The 13,220-nt window shown below is 49.9% G+C and overlaps 1 protein-coding gene across 7 annotated transcripts in view; it reads left to right on the forward strand.

The window, feature by feature from the left end:
* Nucleotides 1–13,220, forward strand: part of YIPF1 (Yip1 domain family member 1) — a 46,761-nt gene that overhangs the window by 5,322 nt on the left and 28,219 nt on the right. For 5 of the 7 annotated variants that reach the window (XM_017346281.4, XM_089300599.1, XM_089300598.1 and 2 more), the window contains exons 3-5: nt 1,294–1,457; nt 6,349–6,429; nt 7,485–7,572. In XM_017346281.4, the coding sequence (XP_017201770.1) occupies nt 1,294–1,457; nt 6,349–6,429; nt 7,485–7,572 (333 nt within the window). The remainder of the gene's footprint in view (nt 1–1,293; nt 1,458–6,348; nt 6,430–7,484; nt 7,573–13,220) is intronic. The other 2 variants (XM_017346285.4, XM_017346284.4) reach the window with 1 other exon arrangement.

Below are 13,220 nucleotides of genomic sequence, written 5' to 3' on the forward strand. Positions count from 1 at the left end.
GGGGTGCAGGGCCCAAGCACCTGGGCCATCCTCCACTGCACTCCCTGGCCACAGCAGAGGGCTGGCCTGGAAGAGGGGCAACCGGGACAGAATCCGACGCCCCGACCGGGACTAGAACCCGGTATGCCGGCGCCGCTAGGCGGAGGATTAGCCTAGTGAGCCGCGGCGCCGGCCAATTTATTTTAAAGATTTATTTCTTTTAAAGTCAGAGTTAGAGAGAGAGAGAGAGAGGTCTTCCATCCACTGGTTCACTCCCCAGATGACCACAGCAGCCACGGCTGGGCCAGGCCAAAGCCATGAGCTTCATCTGGGTCCCTTATGTGGGTGGCAGGGACCCAAACACTTGGGCCATTCTCTGCTGCTTTTCCCAGGCCATTTGAAGGGAGCTGGATCAGAAGTGGAGCAGCTGGATGTTGAACCAGTGCCCATATGGGATGCCTGCATTGCAGCTGGCAGCTTAACTCACCGTGCCACAGCACTGGCCCCTAAACTGCTGCTTTTGAAATATGTGACTTCTGTGCATCTTCTTTGCCCTGACCCCCTCCAGTAAAGTTGTGGCCATCTTTTCAAAGGTCAAGGTTTTGTCCAGTTAATAAATGGCAACTGTAGTACAGTGAGTAAAGCTGCCACCTGTGGTACCAGCATCCCATAAGGGTGCCAGTTCGAGTCCCAGCTGCTCCACTTCTCATCCAGCTCCTTGCTAATGTGCCAGGGAAAGCAGTAGAAGATGGCACAAGTCCTTGGGGCCCTGCACCCATGTGGAAGACCCAGAAGAAGCTCCTGACTCTTGGCTTTGGGTTGACCCAGCTCCAGCTGTTGTGGCCATTTGGGGAATGAACCAATAGATGGAAGATCTCTCCCTCTCTCCCTCTCTCTCTGTAACTCTGCCTTTCAAATAAATAAATGAATCTTTAAAACTGTTTTTTGAACTGAATCAAAGGAGAGAGGCTTAGATTGGCTCAGACACTGTGCCAAGGATTTTACTTAGATACTTGCTTAGTTCTCCCCAAGGTCTTTGACATAACTAGTCTCCCCATTGTACAGGTGGAAACACTGAGGTTTATGGAGGTTCACGTGGTTAGTAAGGAGCCGAGCTCTGACTAAAATCTGGGTTCTTGTATCTTTGTCACCATTTTTCTGTGTCAGATTTATTTCTAGATGAGGTTTTTTCCGAAGCCTTTTGTGGTCCGTGTCAGCTAGGGTCCGTGGCAGGCAGCTTGTCTCTGAGTTGAAAGTGGAACATTTCTGGTTGTGGGTGAGGCTTCTAAGGCTTTGTGTTCTAACTTGTTTCAGAATTTGGTGATGCAGCTACTGCTCTGGCAGCAAACCCAGATGGCAGCACGATAAGCATTGAGGATGCTGATGAGACCCCAAAACATCAGCCAGGACCCCCAAGAGGCGCAGGGAGAGAAGAGGATGACGAGTTACTGGGAAACGATGACTCGGATAAAACTGAGGTTTGAACTTGTCTTTGAACTTTTTTCCCTCTTTTTAAAAGATTTATTTATTTGTTTGAAAGACAGAGTGACGGAGAGAGAGAGGAAGAAACAGAGCTTCCATCTGCTGGTTCACTCCCCACATGGCTGCAACAGCCAGGTCTGGGCCAGGCCAAGGCCAGGAGCCAGCAGCTCCATCCAGGTCTCCCATGTGGGTGGCAGGGGCCAAGCACTTGGGCCGTCTTCCGCTGCCTTCGCAGGTGCATTAGCAGGGAGCTGGATCAGAAGCATAGCAGCCCGGACTTGAACTGGCACTCCGATATGGGAAGCTGGTGTTGTAAGTGGCAGCTTAACCCTCTGCACCACAGTGCTTGCCCCTGAAACTATTTTCTTTTAAAACGTGTTCATGCATTTCCTCGTCATTGACTGTGTGCCTGGCACAGTGCCAGGCAGTGGCTGCACAAGGTCAGTGACGCCCAGCCTCTGCTTCTGTCAGGGAAATAGACACATGCATCCTTATGATCTGTGGAGTGGGCACTGGTGGAGGGGAGCATCAGGGTGGTGAGAACAGGCAGAGGTGGGTTAGGGGAGGCTTCCTGGAGGAAGTGACACTTTAATGAGTCTGGTGAAAGAGGAGGAGGCAGCCAGGGAAGAAGCTGGGAAAGGGTGCTCTGAACAAAAGGGATGAATTGATGAAGTCACAGAGGCCTGGAATTATGTGGTGCAGACAGGAATGCCCCCCGCCTTTAAGATTTATTTATTTATTTATTTGAAAGGTGGAGTTACAGAGAGGTAGAGACACAGAGAGGTCTCCATACACTGATTTACTCCACATATGGCTGCAGCAGCTGGGGCCGGGCCAAACTGAAGCCAGGAGCTGGCATTCCATCCGGGTCTTCTACATGGGTGGCAGGGGCCCAAGCACTTGGGCTGATCTCTTCCCAGGCATATTAGCAGGGACCTGGATTGGAAGTGGAGCAGCTGGGACTGGAACCGCTTTTCATATGGGATGCTGGTATGGCAGGCGATGGCTCAACCCTCTGTGCCACAATGCTGAACCCCAAGAATGTCCCCATCTTCACCTACACTGGGAGCTAACCATAGGCAAAGGCAGGAGATGAGGCTACATAGGTAGGCCAGGATTCAGCACGAGTCTGAACTGTATTCTGAAAACCGTTGAGAGCTAGTGAAAGATTTTAAACAATATGGCCAGACAGATTTAAAGACTTTTGAGATACAGAAGCCCGTGGAGTATGGGTTGCAGGGGAATGGACTAGCATCCGGAACTCCAAGGGCAGACTCCTGCAGGGGTCTGGACAGAAGTGGTGAAGTCTGAGCCGGGGCTGAGCTCAGTGAGACCTGGTGGAAAGGGTCAGGGGAGGGGGCTGGAGGACGACCCCGGGAGAGGTGTAGGCCTTCGTCTGGCTGGATGGTGAGGAACTCAGGTGGGTGGTCCAGTTCCATGTGCGCAGTGGGTGTTGCAGAAAAATCATATTTCTGTTAATGTTTTATGAATTGAGTCATGACTGTGAAGCATGACGGGTACACTGGGTTTATAGCAGTGGGTTCCCGGGCTTATTAAGAGAGAAGAGCTCTTGGTTACCAGATGTCCTGGTGGAACTCCATGAAATATCAAAATAAGCATTGAGTTGAATTTTTTTTGAAAGATACTTGCTTAGTTCTCCCCAAGGTCTTTGACATAACTAGTCTCCCCATTGTACAGGTGGAAACACTGAGGTTTATGGAGGCTCACATGGTTAGTAAAGAGCCGAGCTCTGACTAAAATCTAGGTTCTTGTGTCTTTGTCATCATTTTTCTGTGTCAGATTTATTTCTAGATGAAAGAAAGACTTATTTTATTTATTTGAAAGACTTATTTTATTTATTTGAAAGGCAGTTACAGAGAGACACACACAGACAGAGACCAACAGATTGAGATTTCCATCTGCTGGTTTGCTCCCCAAATGGCCTCAATGGCAGTGGCTGGACCAGATGGAAGCCAGGATTCTGGATTTCCCCCATGTGTAGAAGGGGTGCAAAGACTTGGGCCATCTTCTGCTGCTTTCCTAGGTGCATTAGCAGGGATCGGGATGGGAAGTGGAGCAGCTGGGACTCAAACTGGTGCTCATATGAAATGCTGGCTTTGTAAGGGGCGGTTTAACCTGCTGCACCACAATGCCGGCCCCAAGAATTGAATTTTATGCTAAATCAATGCCATTCTATAGTATATCTTGTGGGAAAGCTCAGACTTAAGAGTCTGCATTAGGGCCGGCGCCGCGGCTCACTAGGCTAATCCTCCGCCTTGCGGCGCCGGCACACCGGGTTCTAGTCCCGGTTGGGGCACCGGATTCTGTCCCAGTTGCCCCTCTTCCAGGCCAGCTCTCTGCTGTGACCAGGGAGTGCAGTGGAGGATGGCCCAAGTGCTTGGGCTCTGCACCCCATGGGAGACCAGGATAAGTACCTGGTTCCTGCCATCGGATCAGTACGGTGCGCTGGCCGCAGCGCGCCAGCCGCGGTGGCCATTGGAGGGTGAACCAACGGCAAAGGAAGACCTTTCTATCTCTCTCTCTCTCTCACTGTCCACTCTGCCTGTCAAAAAAAAAAAAAAAAAAAAAAAAAGTCTGCATTAGAGTCCTGGTCCTGCCTATCACTATAGGAAGTTGAAGGTACTTTAACTAAGCTTGCATTTCCTCATCTGAAATAGGAGAAAATGATGTGTGACTCTCATCATCGTTATCACCACAGTAGATAGTAAGAGTATTCAGTTTCATAGCTCCCAGATACCATGTAAATTTCTTTGTATACATCATCTCATTTAATCCTTTTTTAAAGTTTTTTTTTTTTTTAAGATTTATTTATTTGAAAGTCAGAGTTACACAAAGGAAGGAGAGGTGGAGAGAGACAGAGAGAGAGAGGTCTTCCATCCTCTGGTTCACTCCCCAATTGGCTGCAACAACTGGAACTGCACCAATCTGAAGCCAGGAGCTTCTTCCGGGTCTCCCATGCAGGTGCAGGGGCCCAAGGACTTTGGCCATCTTCTACTGCTTTTCCAGGCCATAGCAGAGAGCTGGATCGGAAGAGGAGCAGCCGGGACTAGAACCGGTGCCCATATGGGATGCCAGCACTTCAGGCCAGGGCGTTAACCCGCTGAGCCACAGTGTTGGCCCCTCATTTAATCCTTAAAACCTGTAAACCAAAAGCTATTTATTTTAACTTTTTTTTTTTTTAATTATTTGTTTACTTGAAAGGCAGAGTTACAGAGAGGCAGAAGCAGAAAAAGATCTTCCATTTGCTGGTTCACTCTCCAGCTTCTCTGAAGCCAGGAGTCAGGAGCTTCTTTTGGGTCTCCCACTCAGGTGCAGGGGCCCAAGGACTATAGCAGAGAGCTGGATCAGAAGTGGAGCAGCCAGGACTCAAACCGGCACCTGTATGGGATTCCGGCGCTGTAGGCAGTGGCCTTACCTGCTAGGCCACAGCACTGGCCCCCCCTATATATATATATTTTGTAACATACCTCTAATCACTAATCACAGTATTTGGTTCTACTGTAAATATTCACATAGTCATAGTATGAAAACTTTTTTTAAGATTTGTTTATTTGAAAGAGTTAAAAAGAGGGAGGGAAAGGTCTTCCATCTGCTGGTTTACTCCTGGACTGGCTGCAACTAACCAGGCCTGGGCCAGGCCATCCAGGTCTCCAACGTGGGTAGCAGGGACCCAAGCACCTGGGCCAACTTCCTCTGCTTTCTCAGGCCATTAGCAGGGAGCTGATCAGAAACTGAGCAGCAAGGACTCAGACTGGTGCTCTGATATGGTGTGCTGGCATTCCAGCTGGCAGCTTAACCCCTGTGCCACAATGCCAGCCCCCGAGAGCTTTTTACCTTCACCTTATAAATGAGAAACTTGAGGCACAGAGTTTAAGTAACTTTCTGTGGGGCCTGCAATTGGCAGGAGGCAGCGGGAACTTGGAGCTGAGGTCGGGGGAGCCCAGAGCCTGTGTGCGTCCCCTCTGTGCTGGTGTAGGGCAAGTGCCTGTGAGGCTGACAACTTCAGGGTACCAGAGTAATCCTTCGCATAGCTGAGTGCTTTAGGGAAGCAGTGGAGAAAGGTTCTTTCCTTTTCTTTCCTTTAGATTTATTTATTTAAAAGGCAAAGTGACAGAGAGAGAGGGAGATACAGAGGTATCTGGGTCACCACTCCCCAAATGTCTTTAACAGCTAGGGCTGGGTCAGGCAGAAGCCAGGAACCAGGAGCTCCATCCAGGCTTCCCACATGAGTGGCAGGATCCCAGGTACCTGGGCCATCTTTTGTTGCCTTTTTTTTTGTCCAAAGCCAGGAGCCTCATCCAAGTCTCCCACATGGGTGTCAGGGGCCCGAGAACTTGGTCCACCATCTGCTGCTTTCCTAGGCACATTAGCAGGGAGCTGGATTGGAAGAGGAGCAGCTGGGACTCAAACCGGCACCTGTATAGGATGCTGGCACTGCAGGCCGTGGCTTTACCTGCTATGCCACAGCACCAGCCCCATGCTTGCTTTTTGGAGCAGCTGGGACTTGAACTGGCACTCATAAGGGATGCTGGCATCTCAGGCGGTGGCTTAACCCCCTGTGCCACAACACCAGCCCCAGCTATCCCTTTTGGAAAGGGGAGCTGAGCCTGAGAGGAGCCCGGGGGTTTACTGAAGTCCCTCTAGCAGAGGACCCAGGATTTGGAGCCTCTGGTGGGACTTGGGAACTGATGCTTGTGCCTGTGCCAGCTGAGTTGGACATCGGTCATCGAGTACAGAAGAGTCTGGTGTTTGGGACATTTTAATTTTCCATTTGCTCGGCTCCCTGCCTCCCTCTCTGTGTGTTGCCTCTGTGTGTTGTGGACTAGGAGATTGCCTGTGTTCACCGTGTTGTCTGATCTCTGGCAGTTACTCGCTGGACAGAAGAAAAGCTCCCCCTTCTGGACGTTTGAATACTACCAGACGTTCTTTGACGTGGACACGCACCAGGTCTGTGGAGCAGTTGCACGCTTGCTCTTTCTTGTCTTTCTGTCTTTCTTTCTTTCTTTCTTTTATTTATTTATTTTTATTTTTTGACAGGCAGAGTGGACAGTGAGAGAGAGAGACAGAGAGAAAGGTTTTCCTTTGCCGTTGGTTCACCCTCCAATGGCCGCCACGGCCGGCGTACCGCGCTGATCCGATGGCAGGAACCAGGTACTTATCCTGGTCTCCCATGGGGTGCAGGGCCCAAGCACCTGGGCCATCCTCCACTGCACTCCCTGGCCACAGCAGAGAGCTGGCCTGGAAGAGGGGCAACCGGGACAGAATCCGGCGCCCCGACCGGGACTAGAACCCGGTGTGCCGGCGCCGCTAGGCGGAGGATTAGCCTAGTGAGCCGCGGCGCCGGCCCTCTTTCTTTCCTTCCTTCTTTTCTTCCTTCCTTCTTTTCTTCCTTCCTTCTTCCCTCCCTCCCTTCCTTCCTTCCTTCCTTCCTTCCTTCCTTCCTTCCTTCCTTCCTCAGATTTATTTATTTATTTGAAAGGCAGCGTTACACACAGAGAGAAGGAAAGGCAGAGAGAGAGAGAGGGAGAGAGAGAGGGAGGGAGGGGGGAGAGAGAAAGAGGGAGGGAGGGAGAGAGAGAGAGAGGTCTTCCATCTGCTGGTTCACTCCCCAGTTGGCCTCAATGGCCAGAGCTGTGCTGATCCGAAGCCAGGAGCCAGGAGCTTCTCCCAGGTCTCCCACGTGGGTGCAGGGGCTATCTGCTGCTGCTTTCCCAGGCCATGGCAGAGAGCTGGATTAGAAGTGGAGCAGCTGGGTCTTGAACCAGTGCTCATATGGGATGCCGGCACTGCAGGCGATGGCTTTACCCACTACACCACAGCGCTGGCCCCATGCTTGCTTTTTTGTGTAGTGGAGATGTTTTCCCGGTGCTCAGTGAAATGCAGTGGAAGTCTTTGCGTCCTGGAAGGGGTCTGACTGACAGAAGGGGCTGTGAGCATTTGGAATTCGGTAGTGATTGGGTTCCAGGAATCCTGCCTCGAGTGACTGCTCTGTTGTTCCCCAGGTCTTCGACAGGATTAAAGGCTCTCTCTTGCCGATCCCGGGAAGGAACTTCGTGAGGCTGTACATCCGCAGCAACCCCGATCTCTATGGTACGTGTGCTGCCCGTTGCTTCTTTACCAAAGGCTGCAGCTGAGCGCAGGTGAATGTATGGGTTGCGTGGAGAACGGCACAGTCTGTGGGGTGTGAGGCTTGATGGCTTTAGTTCTGGGGGGTTTGGAGGTGGGGTGGGCCTGCAGGAGGCGATCGCACAATTTCTCATTGATGCACTGTGTTGTAACTCTGCCTTCACGTGGGCGGACTCCCCTGGTGTCTGGCCACCAATGCTGGGAGTCTGAAATGAGAATGGGCTGTGGGATGGCCATCACTCTCAACCTTTGTGCTGTTTGAGAAGAACCTGGAGGCCACCTGGTACTCCTGAGGTGAGGGCCCGACAGCACTGACCTTCTGTGTTTAAGGAAGAAGAAAGCTGGCGGCACTGGGTGCCCTGTGTGCCAGGTGCTGTGTGCTGGACTCTGCTTGGCCATGTTGTGTTCTTGCAGCAGCCCCTGGGGAATAGCCCTGCTTTTCCAGGGAGGAAGCTGATGCTCAGGAAAGTTCCTTACTAGGTAGCCCAATCCTAAGGGTGTGCACTGAAGCAATGATAAATGTTGATTCAAAGAGGTTAAGGAGGGGCTGGCGCTGTGACTTTGTTGGTAAAGCCGCTGCCTGCAGTGCCGGCATCCTCTATGGGAGCAGGTTTGAGCCCTGGCTGCTCCACTTCCAATCCAGCTCTCTCCGATCCAGCCTGGGGAGCAGTAGAGGATGGCCCAAGTGCTTGGGCCCCTGCACTCATGTGAGAGACCCAGAAGAAGCTCCAGGCTCTTGGCTTTGGATCAACTCAGCTCTGGCCGTTGCAGCCATTTGGGGAGTGAACCAGCGGATGGAAGATCTCTCTGTGTCTCTCCATCCCTCTCATAACTCTGCCTTTTAAATAAATAAAATAAATAAATTTATAAGAAAGAGGTAGCACTCTACAGTAACTTGGTGTTCTCTAACGCTTCTCTTGTTCCCAACACACTGGTCGTTTTCCCCCGGTGGCTTCGTAGAGGCCCGGAGCATCCCGCATTTTACCACAGTGAGGGTGGAACTCCTGGGTGGAGCTTTGGGATTAGCTCCTTGCACTCAGCCCCTCTCCCTGGCTCGTCACCGGAAGTTCCTCCACAGCCTTCTGGAGCTCCAGGGAGCCTGGTGTGGAAGCTGGCGTGCTGGCCGGACCTCTCACGAAGGGGAGTCAGGCAGTGTCTCTTTCTCTGTCCCTCACTCATCCTTGCTTCCAGCCTGAGAACTTCTGGAGCAGCTCTGTGGCAGGAGTCATCCACGTCTGCAGTGCGAGGTAGAGGACTTGGCACCAAGCAGGTGCTCAAAAAAAGTTTACTTAAAGATATGCTTATTTATTTGAAAGGCAGAGTGACTGAGCGAGAGGGAGAGACAGATCTTCCATCTGCTGATTCATTTCCCCAAGTGGCCACAGCAGCCAGGGCTGGGCCAGACCGAAGCCAGGAGCAGGAACTCCATCCAGGGCTCCCATGTGAGTGGAAGGGGCCCATGTACTTGGGCCATCATCTGCTGTCTGTGGAGCAGTGCTCCAGTATGGGAGGTTGGCATTGCAAGCAGCAGCTTAACCCCCTACCTCACAGCACTGCCCTCTTGTTGAGCACCTTAACTTTTTTTTCAAAGATGGATTTATCTATTTGAGAGGCGGAGTTACAGAAAGAGGGAAAGGTGGAGAGAGGGGTCTTCATCTGCTGGTTCTCTCCCCATGTGAACACAACAGCTGGAGCGGAGCTGATCTGAAGCCAGGATCCGAGAGCTTCTCCTGGGTCTCTCACGTGGGTGCAGAAGTCCAAGGACTTGGGCCATCTTCCACTGCTTTCCCATGCCACAGCAGAGAGCTGGATCGCAAGTGGAGCAGCCAAGACTTGACCTGGCAAGGCTTAACCTACTATGCCACAGCGCCGGCCCCTGAGCACCTTATTTCATGCTAAATCCCGTGGTAGAGGCTGACGATTTAAAAGAAGGCCAGAGATCACAGCCTAGGGAGGAAAAGAGAAGATTGACATCTACTGAGCTCCTATGAGTGCCGAGCATGGAGATGAGTGCCTTGGTACTATTTTATGCTTTTTTATTTTTTTAAATATTTATTTTATTCATTTGAAAGTCAGAGTTAACAGAGAATGAGAGGCAGAGAGACAGAGAAAGAGGTCTTTGATCGACCGGTTCACTCCCCAGATGGCCACAACGGCCGGAGCTGCGCTGATCCGAAGCCAGGAGCCAGGTCTCCCACATGGGTGCAGTGGCCCAAGGACTTATGCCATCTCCTACTGCTGTCCCAGGCCACAGCAGAGAGCTGGATTGGAAGAGGAGAGCTGGGACTAGAACTGGCACCCATATGGGATGCCAATGCCTCAGGCCAGGGCTTTAACCCGCTGCACCGCAACACCGGCCCCATATTTTATGCTTTTTTATTTCCCATTATCTGAGGTAGCCTTATCTTTCAAAAGAGAAAATTGAGGCTTAGGGAGTGTAACTTACCCATAGACACAGCATTAGCAATCCTAATAATCCCAGCAAATTCTGACAGTCACACATTTGGGATGCCATTAACAGCATGGAACAAGTAGTAAGTTATGTAATCCTTGTCGCAACCCCAACTTTATAGGCAGGTACTATCATCCCTATTTTATTTTTAAGGATTAGCTATTTTTAAAAATTATTTATTTTTTTCTCCAGAAACCTTTTATTTAAGGAATACAGACTTTCATGCATTTCATAAGTACAACTTTAGGAACATAGTGATTTTCTTTTTTTTTTTTTTGTTTTTTTTTTTTTTTGACAGGCAGAGTGGACAGTGAGAGAGAGAGACAGAGAGAAAGGTCTTCCTTTGCCGTTGGTTCACCCTCCAATGGCCGCCGCGGCCGGCGCACCGCGCTGATCCGATGGCAGGAGCCAGGAGCCAGGTGCTTTTCCTGGTCTCCCATGGGGTGCAGGGCCCAAGCACCTGGGCCATCCTCCACTGCACTCCCTGGCCACAGCAGAGAGCTGGCCTGGAAGAGGGGCAACCGGGACAGAATCCGGCGCCCCGACTGGGACTAGAACCCGGTGTGCCGGCGCCGCTAGGCGGAGGATTAGCCTATTGAGCCGCGGCGCCGGCCGGAACATAGTGATTTTCTTCCCACTGTACCCACATTCCCACCCTTCTTACTCCTTTTCCTATTCCCATTCTTATTTTTTACTAAGATCTATTTTCAATTAATTTTATACACATACAGTTAACTCTGTACTAAGTAAAGAGTACAACAAACAATATGGAAAAGAAACTGTTCCTCAGCAGTTGAGACAAGTGCTATTCAAAGTCATTGCATCTAAAAATGTCAGTTTCACTTCATAGATTACCTTTTAGGTGCTCTATCAGTTACCACAGATCAGGGAGAACATATGGTATTTGTCCTTTTGGGACTGGCTTAGCTTATTTCACTAAGTGTGATGTTTTCCAGTTTCATCTATTTTGTTGCAAATGACAGGATTTCATTTTTTTTACCGCTGTGTAGTATCCCATGGTGTGCATATCCCATAATTTCTTTTTTTTTTTAAAGCTTTATTTATTTGAAAGGCAGAGTTACAGAGAGGCAATAGCAGAGAGAGAGAGAGAGAGAGGTCTTCCATCTGCTGGTTCACCTCCTAGAGGGCCACAACAGCCAAAGCTGCACTGATCTGAAGCCAGGAGCCAGGAGCTTCTTCCGGGTCTCCCATGTGGGTGCAGGGGCCCAAGCACTTGGGCCATCTTCTACTGCTTTCCCAGTTCATGGCAGAGAGCTGGATTGGAAGTGGAGCAGCTGAGACTTGAACCAGCTTTACCTGTTCCACAACAGCGCTGGCTCCTCATAATTTCTTTATCTGGTCTTCAGTTGACAGACATTGGGGTTGATTCCATATTTTAGCTATTGTGAATTGAACTGCAATAAACATGGGGGTACAGTTAACCCTTTCATATGCTGATTTCATTTCCCTTTGGTAAATTCCCAGGAGTAGGATGGCTGGGTTGTATGATAGATCTATATTCAGATTTCTGAGGTATTTCCAAACTGTCTTCCACAGTAGCTGTATCAGTTTACATTCCCACCAACAGTGGATTAGGGTACCTTTTTCTGCACATCCTTGCCAGCATGTTGTTGGTTGATTTCTGTATGAAAGCCATTCTAATGGGGGGGTGGGTTGGGGAGGTGAGGGAAAACCTCACTGTGGTTATGATTTGCATTTCCCTGATGGCTAGGGGTCCAGAGCATTTTTTCATGTGTCTATTGGCCATTTGCATTTCCTCTTTTGAAAAATTCCTGTTTAAGTCCTTTGCTCATTTCTTAACTGAGTTGTTTGTTTTGTTGTTGTTGAGTTACTTTATCTTTTTAAATATTCTGGTTATTAATCTTTTATCAGTTGCATAGTTTTCAACTAATTTCTCCCATTCTGTTGGTTGTTTCTTCACTTTGCTGAGTGTTTCTTTTGCAGTGCAGAAGCTTCTTAATTTGATATTATCCCATTTGTCAACTTTGGCTTTGATTGCCTGTACCTCTGGGGTCTTTTCCAAGAACTCTTTGCCTATGCCAATGTCTTGCAGGGTTTTCCCAATGTTCTCTAATAATTTGATAGTATCAAGTTGTAGATTTAGGTCTTTCATTCATTTTGAGTGGGTTTTTGTGTAAGGTGTAAGGTAGGGGTCTTGCTTCATATTTCCACATGTGGAGATTCAGTTTTCTGAGCACCATTTATTGAAGAGACAAAAATTATTTGTTTATTAGAGAGAATGTGTGTGCTCCTATCTTCTGATTCACTACCCAAATGCCCGCATCAGCCAGGGAGACTGAAGATGGGAGCTGAGAACTCCATCCAAGTCTTCCCCAGGGGTGGCAGGGGCCCAAGTGCTTGAACCATCACCCTACCAGGGTTTGTGTTAGTAGGAAGTTAGAGTCAGGAGCTGGGGCTGGGAATTGAACCAAAGTACTCCAGTGTGGGACGAGGGTGTCCTAAGTGGTCTGTAACCTCTAGGCCAAATGTCCTCCCCATATCCCCAACATATAGATAAGGACACTGAGTCACAGAGAGGGGCAGCTCACCTGAGTTTATACAGCTGGTAAAAGGGCAAGCTCAGCTTTCAGACTCACACTGTAGTCATAATCTACGTTCTGCATCAGAGGCTGTGTCGCCTGTAGTGACACAGTGAGGACTTGAACCCCAAGTTTGCTGCTCTCTGTAACACTGGCAGCCTCATGAGCTCAGTGAAAAGGTTAAAAAAGGAGGCTCAGGGGCCGGCGCTGTGCTGTAGTAGGTTAGGCTTCACCTGTGGTTCTGGCATCCGTATGGGTGCCAGTTCAAGACCCAGCTGCTCCTCTTCAGATCCAAGCTTTCTGCTGATGGCTTGGAAAAGCAATGGGGGATAGCCCAATGCTTGGGCCCTGCATTCGTGTAGGAGACCCAGAAGAAACTCCTGGCTCCTAGCTTTGGCCTGGCTTAGTCTGGGGAGTGAACCATTAGATGGAAGACCTCTCTCTCTCCCTCCCCCCCTCCCTCTCTCTCTCTCTAACTCTGCCTCTCAAATAAATAAATACATCTTTAAAAAATGGGGGGGGGGGCCAGGAAAGGTAAAGGATTTCATAGTAGAGTAGACAGGGCCTTAAGCATCAGGCTGGAGAAAGGTGGTCAGGCA

Source organism: Oryctolagus cuniculus, chromosome 7, assembly GCF_051225735.1.
Source record: "Oryctolagus cuniculus isolate XC-2025 breed Fujian yellow rabbit chromosome 7, ASM5122573v1, whole genome shotgun sequence".
Taxonomy (NCBI): domain Eukaryota; kingdom Metazoa; phylum Chordata; class Mammalia; order Lagomorpha; family Leporidae; genus Oryctolagus; species Oryctolagus cuniculus.